General features: G+C 52.8%; 1 protein-coding gene across 1 annotated transcript; it reads left to right on the top strand.

The window, feature by feature from the left end:
• Positions 1-218: 218 nt before the first annotated feature.
• Positions 219-10,863, top strand: SLC29A3 (solute carrier family 29 member 3). Its single transcript, XM_082309140.1, has 6 exons — positions 219-267; positions 1,319-1,567; positions 5,453-5,535; positions 6,589-6,815; positions 7,980-8,142; positions 8,883-10,863. The coding sequence occupies exons 2-6, from the start codon at positions 1,331-1,333 to the stop codon at positions 9,547-9,549; spliced, it is 1,377 nt and encodes a 458-aa protein (XP_082165266.1). The 5' UTR covers positions 219-267; positions 1,319-1,330; the 3' UTR covers positions 9,550-10,863.
• Positions 10,864-16,716: the final 5,853 nt, after the last annotated feature.

Below are 16,716 nucleotides of genomic sequence, written 5' to 3'. Positions count from 1 at the left end.
AAAAAAAAAGAGGGGGGGAAAAGGGGGGTGGAGGGTCAAAAAAAGGGGAGGGGGAGGCCGCGCCCGGGTGCTGCCGGGCTGCACCGCCCCTCGCCTCCCTCCCTCCGGCGCCGCTCCGCCCGCGGGGCCGGGGCCGGGGCCACCCCCGGCGGGGCGGAGCGGGGCGGAGCGGGGCGGCCCGGGGCGGAGCGGGGCGGAGCGGGGCGGCCCGGCCCGGCCCGGCCCGGCGCGGCGGGGAAGGAGGCGGCGAGGCCGTGCGGTGCCCCCGTGAGTGCTGCGGCGGCGGGGGGGCGCGGGCGGGGAGGGATGCGGGGAGGGAGGGAGGGATGCGGGGAGGGATGCGGCGCTTCCCCCCCTGAAGTGGAAGGCTTTTTGCAAAATGCCCGATTTCCGGCATTTCCCTCTCCCCCTGCGCTTGGCTCGGCCCTTCCCCCGGGGCCGCCGGGCGAGGTTTTACGAGCCGCTTTGCAAAGCCTGACGGGGCTGTAAGTCGTTTCCGAGTCGTTTTGCAAAGCCCGGGATTGCCGCCTTAGTTTACACTCGCTTCGCGAAGCCTGCCGGTGCTGCATTAGTATTTTTGGACAATTTGCATTGTCCAAATCTGCTGAGGCTGCATCCTGTCCTTCTCCTGTTGCCAAGCTTGCTCAAGTGGTTTGGGCACATTTTATTTTTATGTAAACACAGAGCCAGGTGTGACACAGGGATACTCGGAGAGGGGGCGAAGGGTGCTCCGCTGCCACATGGCATGATGTCCTCCCACATTCCCCGCATCCCACCCACTCCTCGTTGCTCCATTTTTTTGGACAATTTGCATTGTCCAAAGCCCGATGATGTTATGCTGGTTTATGAGTCATTTTTGCAAAGCCTTGATGATGTTGTATTAGTTTACAAGCCGGTCTGCAAAGCCTGGTGGTGGTGTGTTAGTTTACAAGTCATTTTAGAAAGCCTGCTGGTGTTATAGTAGTTTACAGGTTGCTCTGCAAAGCCTGGTGGCGTTATTAGTTTACAAGCTGTTAATTTTTTATGGAGCCTTGTACCTGCTGAGGTTTCCTGCTTTTGCAAGGCAAAGGGGATGGGTTAATTATTAATTATGGATGGAAACATGGGTGCTGCCGCAGTGGAGCCTGTCCCCACCGTGTCTCGGCTCCCCGCCTTTCGGGGAGCCAGCCGTCCCCGTGCCAAGCGGGTTCTGCCCGCTCATCTGGCATTTACTGGGTGATCGCAGGCCAAAGGAGGAGGGTCCAGCGCACAGTGGCTTGCAAGCAACAGTTTGCACCCCTCACATGATAATATCTTTTTTGGTGGTTGTTTTTTGCAGCGTGCCAGCGCCATGCACCCAGCAGCCAGTAGCTTTCCCCCGGACGAGGAGCCCCTGATCAAGGAGCCGTCGGTGAACAGATACAGCCAGCAAAGGCCAAGCGACCGCTTACATGGGGCCTACATTATTTTTTTCCTCCTGGGCATCGGGTCCCTGCTGCCCTGGAATTTTTTCATCACGGCAAAGCACTACTGGATGTACAAGCTGCAAAACTGCTCGGATCAGGCAGGCCCGGCATCTGATCTGCGGGTGAGTGTGCTGCTTTCAAGGCAGAAAAAAAAGCTGCTTTCCTTCCTTACTTGCTCTTTTCCCCCTCCACTTCCCCAGAAGGTGAGTCAACGTCCTCTGGGGTTTTGCCTGCTACAAACCTGGGGCAGGGGTTTATTTGAGGAGCAGAAATAGTAGCAAGAAAGATGCTTAAAATTAAAGGCGTAGCACTTTGTGGTCTGTCTTTAACCTGTATTTGAAGTGCTAAGGTTTAAGGCGCGTTTAAAAAATTTGGCTTAATCTGCTCCATAAGCAAGGCTACCTTTCATAGGACAGTTTCTACTGTGCAAAGTAAAAATCTTGTTTGTGGATTTTTTTTGTACTTCATGCTTGGTGAGCGCCTGAGCCCCGCAGGGCTCTGTGCTTTTCCAGCCGGACTCGGCCACAACTCCCTGTGGGCTGGGACATAAATTGCCCTGAACTTCTGGCTCTGTGGTGAGGCATCGAACACATTTTAGGCATTTTCTCCCTTGCACTGGCTGGTGCAGCATGTCATTTGGAGGTGGCAGCGGGGCTTTGCAGGAGTACTAGCCCCAGAGCGCATGGCTTGTGGTAGTCTCAAGCCCCCCAGATGCTTTACTGCTTTTCCTTCAAGATCTGGCAGGTGTGACCAGAGTATCTCCTTGCAGCGATAAACATCTGGCTTTCAGCATATGGGACAAGGAGCTTGTCGTGGGGTGACTGATGAACCGGCCTTGGGGCGGCAGGCTTGATGGCCTCTCTTTTTCTCCCCAAAAAAGCCTTCTTCTCTTGCTTCTCCTGCCACAGCAGGATTATTTCCCTGTGCTCCCCTGACAAAGCAATGGTGGTTTTTTGTGGCTGGAAGAAGTGTCGGCATGCTGAGGCTGCGTCCTGTCCTTCTCCTGTTGCCAAGCTTGCTCAAGTGGTTTGGGCACATTTTATTTTTATGTAAACACAGAGCCAGGTGTGACACAAGGGTACTCAGAGAGGGGGCGAAGGGTGCTCCGCTGCCACATGGCATGATGTCCTCCCACATTCCCTGCATCCCACCCACTCCTCATTGCTTCAACGTCATGCTTATCCAAGGCAGTTCTTGAAAAAGCTGTTTCCAAGTTGAATACGTATCACTAAGTGTCTTCTTCCTAAAAACTCATGCACGGCTGTACTCCTGGTCGGAACAGCCATTACTTTGTTGAAAAGATGTTTCTCCACTTTCTGTATGGCTGTGGCACAATGTTTTTTACTTCATCCGGTGAAAAGCAACCTGTTTTTTCCATGGCAGTCGAGTCTAATCAAAAATAAACTAGTCAGCCCTGTTTCTGCCCTGGGATGGCGAGCCACGGCGCTGCGGCAGAAGGGCTTACCTGCAAACAGAGCTCAACTGCGGAAAGATGTGCCTGCAGTTGGCAGTTTGCTCTTGGCTCCAGCCTGCTCGCTGCTGCTCATTTCATGCCCTGTGCTCCAGGTAACGCTCCGGTGCCTTCAGCCACCACCATGGGCCTGGATTGCTTTTCCAGCCCGGCAGGAGCCCAGCTGCCCAGTCCGGGCTGGAGCAGAATAAAAACCCCTTTGCAACAGCATCTCAGCAACTCCAGGCAGTGCTGACTGATGCCAGTGACTAATTTGCCACCGTGATCCTTTGTTCTTGTTTGGGGTTTTTTAAAGTACTGAGTGTGTGCTGTGCATCATGGCAGCGTGTTTGAAGATGCTGTAGTTAACACCGGGTCAAACACCTCCATTACACACCTTGGCTCCATGGCTGAGGGATGGCACCTTCCCCTGCAAAAGGCAGAGGTGGGAGGAAAGTGTCAGGTTTGCTTTGTGGATTATTATTATTATTTATTATCAGCCAGGAAAGGGGTGACAGTCTTTCAGTGCCTGTGTTTCTCCTCTAAAACCATGTCAGTGATGGGGAGCTCAGCCCTTGCGAGCAAGGGATGCCCAGAGGAGACAAGCCAGCTGGTCAGGGAGGGCTCAGCGGAGAGGGAGTAGAATTAAATATGTGTTGCATAGCCAAAAATTTGCTCTGAAAGCATGTCTGTGATGGGTGGGAATACCCACGCAGGGAGAAGAGTTACCATCTGAGCTGGATTAACACCTAATGAGCAGGAGCAAAGAGATGAGATGAGTATGAAGCCTGATATTTTTCCCATGATCCAGACATGGATTAAATTTGCCACTCGCCATTCTGCTGCTGCATTAAAAATGTGACGTGAGGGCTTTCCTTTTTCGCAGAAACAGCAGCAATTGAAACCCTTCTACTTGGCTTTTCTTTTCCAGCAGGGTCTGGCCGTGGGTAAGGCAGGGTAAAATTTCCCAGTGCAGTGCAGGCTCCTCAGGTTCTTAAATACTTCTCCGGTTCTCTTCCCTCTGCTGGTATGAGCACGTTTGCTGGGAATGAATGAACAGTTCCCTGGGGTGCTCGAAACACAGCATCTCTGCTGAATTACTTCAAGTACACTTCTGCTTGGTGGAAAGCATTATAAAGTCTTTTTTCCTCCCCAAAAGAAAAAGAAAATTAACTTGGAAGTATATTAAATATCCCCAGGCTGGTTTGGGGGTTTGTTTTAAGTAGGTTGGTAAACAAGTCTTTAGTTTTAGCAGCCAACTTTGTATTTTGCTTTGTCTTTTCTCCTATAATTCATCATATGGCCATAGAGCTTTGAGTCTCCCGCTTTGCCAAGCTGATGCTAAGTGCAGGCATTTATGTCTCTGTCTATATGGACCCTCTAGGAGCGATTATTAGATTTCCCATCGCTTACGGTAAAGCTCCTGATAGGGAAGAATAAATGAACATGCTTGTAAACTGATTAAAAGACTATGATGCAAAGCTGAGAAAAAAAAAAGAAAAAAGAAAAGTAACGTGCAGAGAAAACGTGCCAAGTGCCGCCTTGTGCTCGGATGCGATGTGGCCCCGTCTCTGTAGCTAGGTAACTGCAGAAAATGAAAGCCCATCACGATGAGGGTTGATATGTAGGTCATCCTCTTTGCGAGCATCGTCCTACCTGCTGGCTGAGATTCCCGCAGAAAAAACAGGGGATTAAGCACCTCAAGGGGAGGAGATGGAGCAGACACACTTTAACAGCATAATACATAAAATGGATTGAAAATGTAAGCGTTTGGCTGCAATCTTGGCAGAGAAATATCTCTCTCTCTGCTGTAGTTATTGCTTTCTGCGTGCCCAGCCTGACCTCTGTGCGAGGCAGGCTGGTGAATATTGACTGATGCTGCAGCCAACTTGCTCGGATGATATACAAGTCCCCAGAGTAAATGTGTGTTGAGTCTCAATATAGTTTCTCGATGAGTTTTGTGCACGCAGAGAGGGAGACCAGGAGGGAGAATCATGTCCCAGTGTCCCCGCCTGTGCTGCTTTTGCTTGAGCACATTCTCATGCGTGGTGTCCTGGTCGCTCCGTGTGGAGAGAGATGCACAGGTTGGGCTTTCGAGGCAGTTAGCTAGTAATATTAATGTTTTGTGTCCCAGTTTATAAAAACCAGCCCTCATGGAGCTCAAGGAGGTAAAATGTTCAGGGGGTTTGTCCAGGACACTGGAGCCAGCCGGAGAAATTCAGGCGTCCTTATTTTGGTTGCTGCACCACGGGGCCAGCGCAGCAGTAAGGCAGGTATTTCCTTCACCATTGTTGCTTCTGAATTTTTTATGTCCCTAATTTCCTGAAATATCCCAGGGCTGTTGCAGGATGAGACAGCCCTGGGATGGTTTCCATCACCCATTCCCTTTGCCTTTCATCCTGAGCAGCTTTGCAACATGTGCTACAATGCAATGAGGTGGACACCCACATCATAACTCCCTGTGCGTGCTGTATGGTGCCATATTTAGGACCTGAAATTCATGTGTTGTTCTCCCCCTGCCTTTTTTTCTTTGTTTTTATTTTTTTTTTCCTGGCAGGACTTTTTTGAGAGTTACATCTCCATCGCTTCGACTGTGCCCTCGGTGCTGTGCCTGATCGGAAACTTCTTGCTCGTCAACAAGTAAGTGCTGCTCCGTTCCTGGGTCCATTAGCCGCAGCTCTCCCTGGCTTTGCCTGCATCGCTCCTGCCTTTCTCTGGCTTCAGCCGTGGCTCCCAGCTCAGCCTCCCCTTCCCTTGGGGGGAAGCCACGAGGCACACGGGGCGTCATGAGTGTGGCCTCCCTGTGCGGCTGAAATTGTCTCATCTACCCCTGCCTGAATCGTAGCTGGCTGAGATGAAGTGGGGTGAAGCACCCTGCTCCCTACCAGCAGCACCCATGCCTGGAGTTGGCTTGAGTTACACCACTGTAAATAAATTCCTTGGTTAATTGCTTGGCAAACAGTCTTTCCTCTTAAAAATGCCATCATTGTCACCAGGGGACCGGCTGATGAGAGCTGGGCTCATCCAGGCAGGAGTAACACCTTGCTCTAGTCCTACCAGCTGCTGAACTGGGTTAAGAAATGGTCCGTCTGTGTCTTGTTGCAAGCTTGACTTAAATCTGAAAGAGCTGCCTCCCCTTGTTTGTACCGTTCCTTATCCCAGATCAAACTCGTGCACATTTGTGGGCGAAGAGGAATGTGTTTGTGTGCTTAATCTCTAGATCCTGGCTGCCATCTGGCTCCCCGCCTCTCTCCCTTGCCCCCTTCGTCCTGCCCCCAGGCCAGCCCATCCAGTCTCCTGGCTGGGTAATAAGCAACCTCCATGCTCACAACTAATTAGCTCATAGTGATGTGCCTGGGATTGCTTTCACCCAGCTTGCTGTGTTTCCCAGGCAGGCTCTATCACTGCTGCTGTATGTTGCTCCAGCGATGGGGATAGCTCCTGATTTCTGGGAGAAATGGGTATTTACAGCTCAGTTGGGCTTATAGACTTAGGCCTACTGGTGGCAAAAGTGGAAATCACAGAGTTAACATCTAAAAGCTTCTGAGAAAAGTCATTCCTTCTTATTCCTCGTCTCCCCCCACTTTTATTTATTTTCTTTGATTCTTATTGCAGCGTTGGTGTCCTCTGCATCGCACCTTTACATTGTAGTTTTAAACGCAGGAGCCTCTCCTTCCCCTTGTCTGTCTGCAGGGTGCCTGCCAGTGTCCGGATCCTGTCCTCCCTCTTCGTCATGCTGGCCGTCTTCCTAGTGATCACGATGCTGGTGAAGGTCGACACCTCCGCCTGGACCACCCACTTCTTTGCCCTCACCATCGGCTGCGTGGTCGTTGTCAGCAGCGCCTCGACCATCTTCACCAGCAGCATCTTCGGCCTGAGCAGCCGCTTCCCCATGAAGAACTTGCAGGCGCTGATCTCGGGTTGGTGTCCCCCAGCCGCGCCGTCCTCGTGGGATCATGCTCTTGGGTTTTCTGTGGTTGGGTGTTTGGTTTTCTTTCCCTCCTGCATCTGGCGTTTTGTCACATGGGGTTTATTTTAGAAACAACTTTGCCTTAAAGATAAAGGGAAGTTGCTGAAGGAGAAATATGCTCGGTCACATGAGCCGGCACTCTCGTTTCTGTAAATACCCGTAAACCAAAGTGCTGAGGGCTCAGCAGGGATGAGGAGAGTGGCGGTCACCATCCCTGCCCAGGGGCCGGCCACCCTGCAGAGCAGCTCCAGCCAGCACGATGGCTTGACTTGGTTATTTGTTCTGCGCAGGGAGAAGGGGGAAGGAGATACGTCCCTCAGCTCCTCTGTTTGCAGCTGGAGGAATCTTCAACTTTGCATTGTCTCCTCCTTTCTGTTCAGCTTTTCCACGCATTTCCATGAGTGATGAGGGGCATGTTGGGAGCCGTGAGTGATGAGCTCCCTGGAGGTTTGATAACATTATAAATGTGCTGTGGAACGGCTGACAAACCAAGAGGGGAAGGGGAAAAAATCAAGATGGAGAAATTTTTCCCAGGGCTGAGACAGGAGTGTTTTAATGAGTTTAGCCCAGTGGGGGAAATCACCGCATCCCTGAGATGGCATACCTGTTGCTGGCGGCTTGAATTCCCATCTGGGGGAGTGCAGAAGAGAGGTGGTTATATGTATGCCAGTGGAAAGCGCAGTTTAGGCTTTGAGCAGGGTTTGGACCTTCTCTGCAGGACTCGGCACATGCAAGCCCAGCGGGTTGGGTCCCGTCCTGACCCTTGTGCAGTGCTGTGGCTGTCTTGGAATGGATGAAGGATGGGACCTGGACTGTCATGCAGCCCCACAAATAGCTGTGTTGCAGCGAGGCATGGACATGGAGATGAGGTGGTGTGTGCAGCTGCACCCTGAGCTGGGTTTGGGGACTGGTGTCTGAGGTAGGGGGGTGAGCTGCTTCTCCTGGGGGGTTTGGGCACATCAGGAGGTGTTAATAAGAGGATGCTGCTGTTTCTGGGTCCTCCTCTGCATCAAAGCCCTCCTCACTGGAGGTGCTGTGGGTTGCTCTCTGCCACCTCGATGTCCCTCACCTGTGCCCCGGGTGCTGAGCTCCATCTCTCTCGTCCCCCATGCAGGTCAGGCCATGGGCGGCACAATCAGTGCCATCGCCTCTGTGATAGACCTGGCGGCAGCAGCCGACGTTACGGACAGTGCCCTGGCCTACTTCCTCACTGCCGACATCTTCATCGTCATCTGCATCATGGTGTACCTCCTCCTTCCCAGGCTGGAGTACTCCAGGTGTGTGCACCAGCCTGCCATGGGCATCCTACAAGCACGGGTCAGGAGGGTTTGCCGCTGTCTGTGCCGAGCGGGCTTGCTGGAGGGACCCATGAGATGCTTGCTGTGGCAGTCCCTGCGCTGTCACCCCCCGGCATCCCACCCCGCACCCCGCGTGCTCCGGCGCTGTGCTGCTGCCAGCCGTGCTTCCCCATTTTTTGGCCGAAACCACAGACCGAAACTGGGCGCTCACCCTGGCGCGTCCTGAGTTTCTGGCAAGCCTCCCCTGGCGGGAGAGAGGTGCTGACACAGGGGCTTGAAGTGAAGCATGAAGTCAGCAGAGAGCTGTGATCTGGAAGCAGCCAGCCAGGTGGTTCCCCGTAGGGTGTCTGTATCCGCAATGCCATGCACTGATGTGCGTGACCCATTGGTGGTCTTGGTGCTTGCAAGCCCCGAAACCACCTGGCCTCCCAAATGCCTGCATGCCGTAGTTCCCCCTGCTGTGAACTACCAAGGGTGTAAAGGGATCCCTGTGGTGGGGAAGAGGGGGTGCTGCATCCTTGAGGATCACCTCTTTGTACGAGGCAGGAGCTGGAGGTGCGATGGGGTCACTGCAGCCATTTCTGCTGGGTGCATCAGCATCTGCATCCCTGCAGACATCCCTGCATCACCAACTTCTTTCCTGCTCTCTCTCCAAATCTCAGTTTTGGTTCCCCCCTCCGCGCACTTGGCTAATAATCTCCTTCCTTCTCGTTTTCCAGGTATTACATGAGCAGCCAGGAGAGCCCATCTCTGGCCACTGTGCTGCCCGACAGCTCCACGGAGGATGAGGCGGAGCCAGGAGGCACCACAAATACCTCCTTCCTCACAAAAAGCACTGGCACCCCCCCACTCCGCCCCATCCTGCAGAAGACCGCCCTCCTCGGCTTCTGCCTCTTCTATGTCTTCTTCATCTCCATCATCATCTTCCCTTCTCTCTCCTCCAATATTGAGTCAGTCAGCAAGTCTTCGGGAAGCCTGTGGAGCACCAAGTACTTTGCGCCACTCACCAGTTTCCTCCTGTACAACTTTGCCGACTGGTGCGGGAGGCAGATCACTGCATGGATCCAGGTGCCTGGCCCCAAGAGCAAGCTGCTGCCTGTCCTCGTCCTCCTCAGGACCATCTTCCTCCCTCTCTTCATCCTCAGCAACTACCAACCCCGGGCTCACATCCGGACGGTGGTCTTCAACCAAGATGTCTACCCGGTGGTCTTCACGGCATTGCTGGGGCTGAGCAACGGCTACCTGGGGACACTGGTCATCATCTACGGCCCCAAGATAGTGCCGAAAGAGCTTGCTGAGGCAGCAGGGGTGGTGATGACGTTTTACCTCATGTTGGGGCTGGCTGTGGGGTCTGCCTGCTCCGTTCTAGTTGTCCACCTTGTGTAGAGGAGCAGCTGGAGGGGATGCCCTCGGTTTGCAGTGCTGCTGTCAGGTATTTAGGTATTTTTTCCCCAGAAAGCCAGGCACGCCACGTTTTTGGGGCAGGCTGCCTGTCTTGGGGGGAGGGTTACATCCAGGGGGAAAGTCCTCCTTCTGGGAAGGGGTGTCCCCTGTGCTTGGGAGGTGACATTTGTCACTCCCTGGCTTGAGCAAAGCAAACGGACCAAAAAAAGCCTCATCCTCCCCAGGGAGCTCAGGGGAGGGAAACCTGTCCCGCACCCCAGTGCCAGTGGGCAAGAGTGGCGTGCTGGTGCCACCGTGCTGGTTTTAGACTGAAACCAGGGCTTTTGACGGCACCTTGGGTTTTGCTTCCTCGTTGTTGCGAGTTTAGCCTTGCAGTGTTTTGGTGGTCTCAGGGCAATCGCCCTTCATCAAGCTGTGATGGTGGTGTTGAGTTCAAGGGGATTTGAGCCCTGGAGCACCTTCAAGCAAGCTTTGGGAGTGGATAGCAGCCACACCAGGGAGCAGGGCACCGTTTTGGGGGGATTTCATACATTTGTGCCACAAAAAAGCATATATAAGGGAAACCTCTCCACTTGGACTCCTGCTTGCTTTAATTTTTCCAGATCAGACTGAACTGAGGGATCATCCAGCCCCCAGCATGGTGCTACTAGTGCCAGGGCTGTATGTCGTGGCCAACATGAGACCATTTCTCCTCCTCTGACTGCGGTGTGACGGTCAGGGACTCTAACTTACCTCTCTGCAGCTGAACCCCAAGGAAAGCAAAATGCTAAGTGTGTAAAAACCTAAGGTTTTTAAGGTGCCTTTAGTCTGCATTGAGAAAGGTCTGTAAAAGCCAGGGAGAGGTATTAGAGAGGCTCTGATGTGATGTTCACAGCAGAAAGCTGATTAATTTAGGTAGACAGGCGGCATATGGTCTCCAGATGCTTTCAGAGGAGTGAGCTACTGTGACACCCAAAAAGATGGCCCACACATAGGGGACCAGCTTTTAAAGTCACTTAAACTTCCATATGCAAAGGCAGCCTGGACTAAATACAATTATTGTATTTATTTACTCAAATTGCGTGGATTTATGGTCTAGGAGAGGTGAACTGGTAAGCAAAGATGCAATGGCATAACTTGGCCTTACAGCTGATGCCTCAGGGATGCTATCTATGGAAAATACTTCCTTTAAGACTGGATCATTAGTGGATGCTCTCTCAGCATCTCCTGCTTGACCGAGTAGCGGTGAAGCTGCTGGTCTGGGTTGCCAGGCCGTCTCCTTGCTGTGCTGGCTGTGGTGGTTAGAGAGAGGGAGGATGCAGGGCTGGTGCCTTTCCACCCACGGCCACCCTGGCTTTGCTGGGAGCATGCCAAGGATTGGCAGCGGTTATTGCCATGGAGTGAAATGTAGGCTTGGTGGGTGTTGGGTTTTTATATAAATCCTTCCCAGTGTTTAGTTTGGGCTCGTTGGCAATGCACACACAGTTTTGCTTTACCGCTGATTTTTATTTAAACATAAAATCTAGACATGAGTGGAAAATTTACAGGGCATGCGGTACCAAGGAGCAGCTTTACGGCACCCGACTTTGCACATGCGGGCTTTTAATCCTGTCACTTCGGTAGGTGTGCAGCCCTTCAGCCCCTGACGCTTGGCCAGGGACTGCTTTAGCCAGCATTGACCCAGGTGAAGGTCCACCTCAGCTTGAAGGGCAGCCCAAGGGCTGAGGGTAGCGATGCTGGCTGGCCGGCTGGGTGCTGCTCGTGAGGGTAAGTGCTCCCATTGCCTCCACGTTGCTTGGGGTAATGCGGTAGTTGGTCGCGGCTGAAAAGCCTAAGCCAACATCATGTTGGCAACTGAAACGTCCCTTTGTGGCCTTTAGTGCTTCCCACTTGAGAGCCTGCCATGTGATCTGCTCTTCTCAACTCATACATTTTCCCCTGGTCCCAGTTATGATGAGATTCTGCTCGTTTGCTGACTGCTTTGCACCTCTGCTGATCTTCTCTCTCATGTTACAGACCGAATACCTCTTGAGACAGAACTTAATTATCTGGTACTGTTGCTAATAAAGTTAATTCCTGATACTGTGCAACTGCTGGTGTCTGAAGTGATTTCTCTTGGAGATGCACCGATGCATGCACTTTTAGTTTGCATTTTTCCTTCTTGTCATCCTTCTCTCCCAGCTTGGATTGTAAACTCAGAGAAATTACTGACAAGGGCTGGGTGAAGGACCCCTGAGAGAATTGCTTTGAGAGCCTGGTTATTGTAATTTAATATCTCCAAATGACCTGCAGATAGGTGTGGAGAGTGTACTTACTGCATCTGCAGGGGAAGCAGGCAAAAAGGGAATTTATCCTTTGTCTTTGATGGTATTCAGCTAAGGAAAGTTAGAGAAATGAGGGGAAAAATCAATACCGGTTCGAATTGGGCAAGAACGAGGTCTGAGTATAAAGCTGGTGGGAGTGCTGCGGTATGGGGATGGATGCTGACGGGTAGCCTGAGCCATGAGCCTGTGGGTGATCCCCCTGCAAAAGGGGATGGGTAATTTATAGGGTGTTGCGTATAACGGCAGGGAGGTAATTACTGCCATATACTGCCTGGACAAAGTCACATCTGATGCTCTGCGTAGGCCATATCGAAGAGCTCAAGCTAAGAAAATGCAGAATGACAAGGGAAACGGTGGCTGCAAGGCAGAACAAAGGATGCTGTGTCTGCCATGTGGAGCTGTTTTTCAGACGTGTTAGTGGAAATGCAACCATGGTTTATTTCTTAATGGTTTTAAATAATGTATCTTTGATAAGGAGTGCAGCCACTGACCCCAGTTTCCAGTTCAAGAGTCAAGGTGGGACAGCCAGCAGAAATGCTGCAGGGGTCAAAACCTACTTCATGGTATTTAGCCAGGAAATAAGACTTCTACATCTCAAAGAGGTTTACAAGAGGGAGTTGCTCCCCAGGTCTTTGTTTGGACCTGGGACACCTGAGGTCCAGAGGAAGATCTTGGGTCTGGGCAGGGCTTGGAGCTGAGCTGGGTCCATGGGTCTTCCTCACCTGTCCAAAATGGCATTGCCAGATTTCTATCTCTTTAATTAACACCATCCCCTGAGCTGTTTAAGAGAGACTAGCAGGGTTGTAAATGTTTTCACCATCTTTCAGCTGAGGGAAGCAGGTTGTGAGCTGGCCAGTGGGGGAAGGACCATGTGCTCTCTGCAGGGCTTGGCCTTCTCTCACCAGTGGGCATAAAATGAGCGATGCAGGCGCTTGCAAAATTCATGAGGGTGGGCCCACAAAGTGAAACTAAATCAAAGATGTGCGCGAATCCCTTGCCAAGTGGCAAAGGGCCAAGGCACCCAAATCCAAGTGGCAAAGCCGCTGTTTGCCCAACACTCGGGGCCAGCATCGCTGGCAGAGCAGTTGGGAGGATGGAGAGCCCCCGCATTCCCCCAGCTCTGCGGAGGGCTGGCAGCCTGGCGTGGTCGGGATGCTGCGCCTGCCCCACGCTGGCTTCTCAAATGGCCTTTGGTGTTAAATCCAACTGGCTGAGGGGAGACGAAAGCTGTGAACTGGCAAAGCAACACCAGCAAGACAGGATGGCGCAGGGAGCAGGAGGGGGTTGGATGAAAGGGCAGAAAGCGGAGGAGATGCATCTGTTTCAGCTTCTGCTCAAAGGAGAGTAACTGAGCCTATGCCTGACCTTTTTTTGTCCTCTCTTTCAGCTTAGTGGTGCCAACTACTCCTCCTTGCTTCAGAGCTGGAGCCTTTAAATGTAGGTATTGGGGGTTTTAAAGCAAAAACAAATGCGCTCTAGGAGGAAAGGAAACTTTTGTTATGGAGTGATACTCATCTCCCATCAGTCACAAGTGAGTGCCCCTCTTTCTGATCTCCAAAACCTTGTCTAGCCTGTCACCACTTGCTGGAGTGCCCCACAGGGTAGAAATGCTGCAACCTCTCCATCTGTGATACCAGCCGTTGCATTACAGAGGCTTTGGTGCAGCGCTATTACCCCTTGGGAGGTGGAAGCATCTTTGAAACCACCTCGCGACCCTTCAGCATTGCCTTTGTGGCGACCGAAGAGAAGCTGTGCTGCCTCTCGGCTGCTCCGTTGTACGTGTTTTGGGGTAGGACTCATCCTTTCAGGGTTTCGCTGGGATGCACTGTGGGACAAAAGCCTGCACAGCTGAAGTGGGATTGCCTTTGGTGGCTCGATGGTGGGAGCAGGGGCTGCAAGGGTGGTGGTACGTGGTACCCGGCAGGGTGTCCGCCCAGCAGCACAGAGCGTCCCTGTGCGTCTGCATCTGTGCCTGTCCCCGGCATCCTGACAAAGCTCCTAACGAGCTCTGGTGGTCCCCATGGCCAGCCAGGGGCCAGGGTGCATGACCTCGCTCTTAATTACTGCCCTGTGGCAGCTTCATTTGTATGGGCAGCAGGGTTTCTGGGCAGCGCCTTGTTCTGCGTGGCCCCATGAGCTCAGGCAGTGTGCGGAGACTCATCACCCCACTACAGACGGGGTGATGCTCTCTGACCCCTGCCCCTCCAAAACGCTGCCACCTCGCCCTCTGCAGCCATGGAAAAGACCCATTTCAAGGTATTTCGGCCCTTTTTCCCCTTTGCTCATGCTTGTGCATGTGGCGGTGAAGCTTGCCAACCTCTGTGGCTTTGCGGCGTGCCTCTGGCGAGCATCCTCCTGAAAAGGGCCACGCCAGAGGAGCCAAGGGCTCGAAACACTGGCGGTCGTCTTCTTCAGAAGGGGCTCGGGGAGGGCTGTGGTCCCCAGCAGATGAGCTGAGCTGATCCTGCCCCTCCACGGGCGCCCCAGAGAGAAAAGAAATCTCAGCTTTGAAACCTCGCCAGCCAGCTGCAGGCTTGCCCGGCTGCTGTTCTCCTTTTACATGTTTTATGGAGTAATTTGTACTATATTTACACGACGGTGATAAACAGTTTTTAAAATGGAAGCGAAGAAAACGCTGTTGAATGGATTGTTACAAAAAAGCCCTGTTTGCCATTCCAGCAGGGGGAAAAAAAGGGATAAAAATCACCATCCTAGGGACATGCTGTTCGTCAGATCTGGGTATTTTTTCCCTTGATTTGTGTGCCTAATGTGAGGAGAAGTCGCAGATGCATGCTGAATTCTGCAGGGAACATATGCATGCATTTAAATCATTTACAGCATTTACTGGTGCAATTGTAAAGCACATTATTTTTCTGCATTTGTAATTAGGCTCTAAACAGATGGTGAAGGACTGTAGCTTCTGATTAGACAGGCTTGTGCTCTGTTGGACGGCACTGTGAGAACAAACTGAGCTGAGAAAGTTTTCCTCCTAATTTATCACGCCATGGCAGGGGGGTAGATATCTGGGGCTGGCTGAGCACGAACTCCAGCGTGCCCATAGCAGGCTGGGCAAAGCTGAGTGAGCCAGCGGGTCTGCTCCCTCTGCCATCCCCGCTTGCTGATGGATGGGGTGCACACACACAACCCCCCAGCTCAGCTTCGATTCCAGAATTTGTAACCCCGCCTCGCTCTGCGCTGCACAGCTTCGGGTACCCAACAGCACAGGATGGAGCATCTGCCTTGACAAATGCTTTTAATATGAAGCAGAAGGCTTGGGTTTGAGAAGGGGCTTTAAAGCGGGAGCAAGCTCCAGGCTTGCGGCTGCATATGAGGAGCGAGCGCGTGTGCCTGGTGTTAGCTCTGCTCTTTGGCATCACCTTTTCTCTGCCGCCCTGGTGAGCTCTCGGCTTGGCGAGGTGGGTAGAGCTCTTCTGCACCTCTACTGGGGGCAACCTTGGGAGCTTCAACAGCCATGGGCGGTTGGCCCATTGGATCTTCATCTTGAGGACGTGACTCCCATTTGAAGTGCAGCACCTCGGAGACCTGCTTAGCCTCATTTTTGACCTTAAACAGCTCTTCACAGCCAAAGTGCAAGTACCTCCACACCAAGCCTGTGTTCCTTTGCCCACACCCTCACTCCAGCTGGTCAGGAGTCCCCCTTCACTGTCCTCTAGTCACATAGAGGAGAATTTATCAGGCAACCACCTTCCCTTGTGTTTGTGTCCTGCTGCTCCCCTGGGTTACCATCAAGCTTACACACAGGGACGCTCAAGAGCTGGCCAAGAGGGAGGTCATCTTCTACTTGGCACAGAGCTCTGGGTAGTCCCTAACCCCCCCAAAAGTGGGCAACCCAGACACGCAGCTCGGGGACCGCACTGCAGGGGGGTGACACAGCAAAGAGCGTGGTGGCATGCGACAGGAGGGCACGTCCAGCCTGGCCTGGGCAGGGGAGATGCAGGGGGCTGTCGTGCGGATGCTGTGCCTGTAGATGGCACCTTTTACTCTGCTGAGAAGGAAAGAAAAACGGGGGGGGGGGGGGGGGGGGGGGGGGAACCTGGCTGGTAAGGTAGGGCTCAAAGCTAAGAGAAAGATGCTTTTGGTGCGTGGCATGAAGTGACTCAGAGTAGTCATCCCCCGGCGAGCAAAGGACCCGGCTCCCAAAGTTGCCTCCCTCGCTCTGTAACTGCTCTTGCTCAAGATTGCCTGTAGCAATCATCACCAAACCGCCTGTGAATTTACTAACATTCCCCATCAGTAGGAAATTACACCGAGGGCTGTTTCAAAAGCCAGTGAAAAGCACCTCCAGCTGCTCAGAGAGTTGGTACGAAGGATTTTTTTCACCCTCATTAGCCCCTTCTGGATATAACAAGCTCAGCCAGGGGCCACTGGGCGCTCTCAGTGTCCTTAGCAGGGGACATGTCCTGCCCGCTTCCAACTTGGGCTACAAAGGAAGACGATGCATTTTGCAAACGGGCTGCTCTGCGGGTCTGCAAAGGGCAGAGCTTCAGGGCTTCAGCCAGGTCTGTTTGGGGTGGTCCCGTGAGGCTTTTTGGAGCTCACACCTTGATCCTTCTGGCTGCATGTTATCACGATGCCGTGGCTCTGGCTATCTAGTCCCTGTTACCCTGGCCCAGCTGGGGATGCCAGGTCCAGGGGTAGCACAGCTGGACCCACCTGTAAACACGAGCTGGCAGATGCCCGATGAGGGGTGCCGCATGAATTGGGCATGTGCTACAAACGTGTGCCCAGCTCCTGCCCTTCCCACCATCTTTACACACATTTGCTTCACCCTCCATATGGACTATCACCTTACAAAGACGCAATTTGAAACGCAGTACTTCTATAT

This window comes from Platalea leucorodia, assembly GCF_965183815.1.
Source record: "Platalea leucorodia genome assembly, chromosome: 4".
Classification (NCBI taxonomy): Eukaryota; Metazoa; Chordata; class Aves; order Pelecaniformes; family Threskiornithidae; genus Platalea; species Platalea leucorodia.
This window is presented reverse-complemented; position numbering and strand designations above follow the sequence as displayed.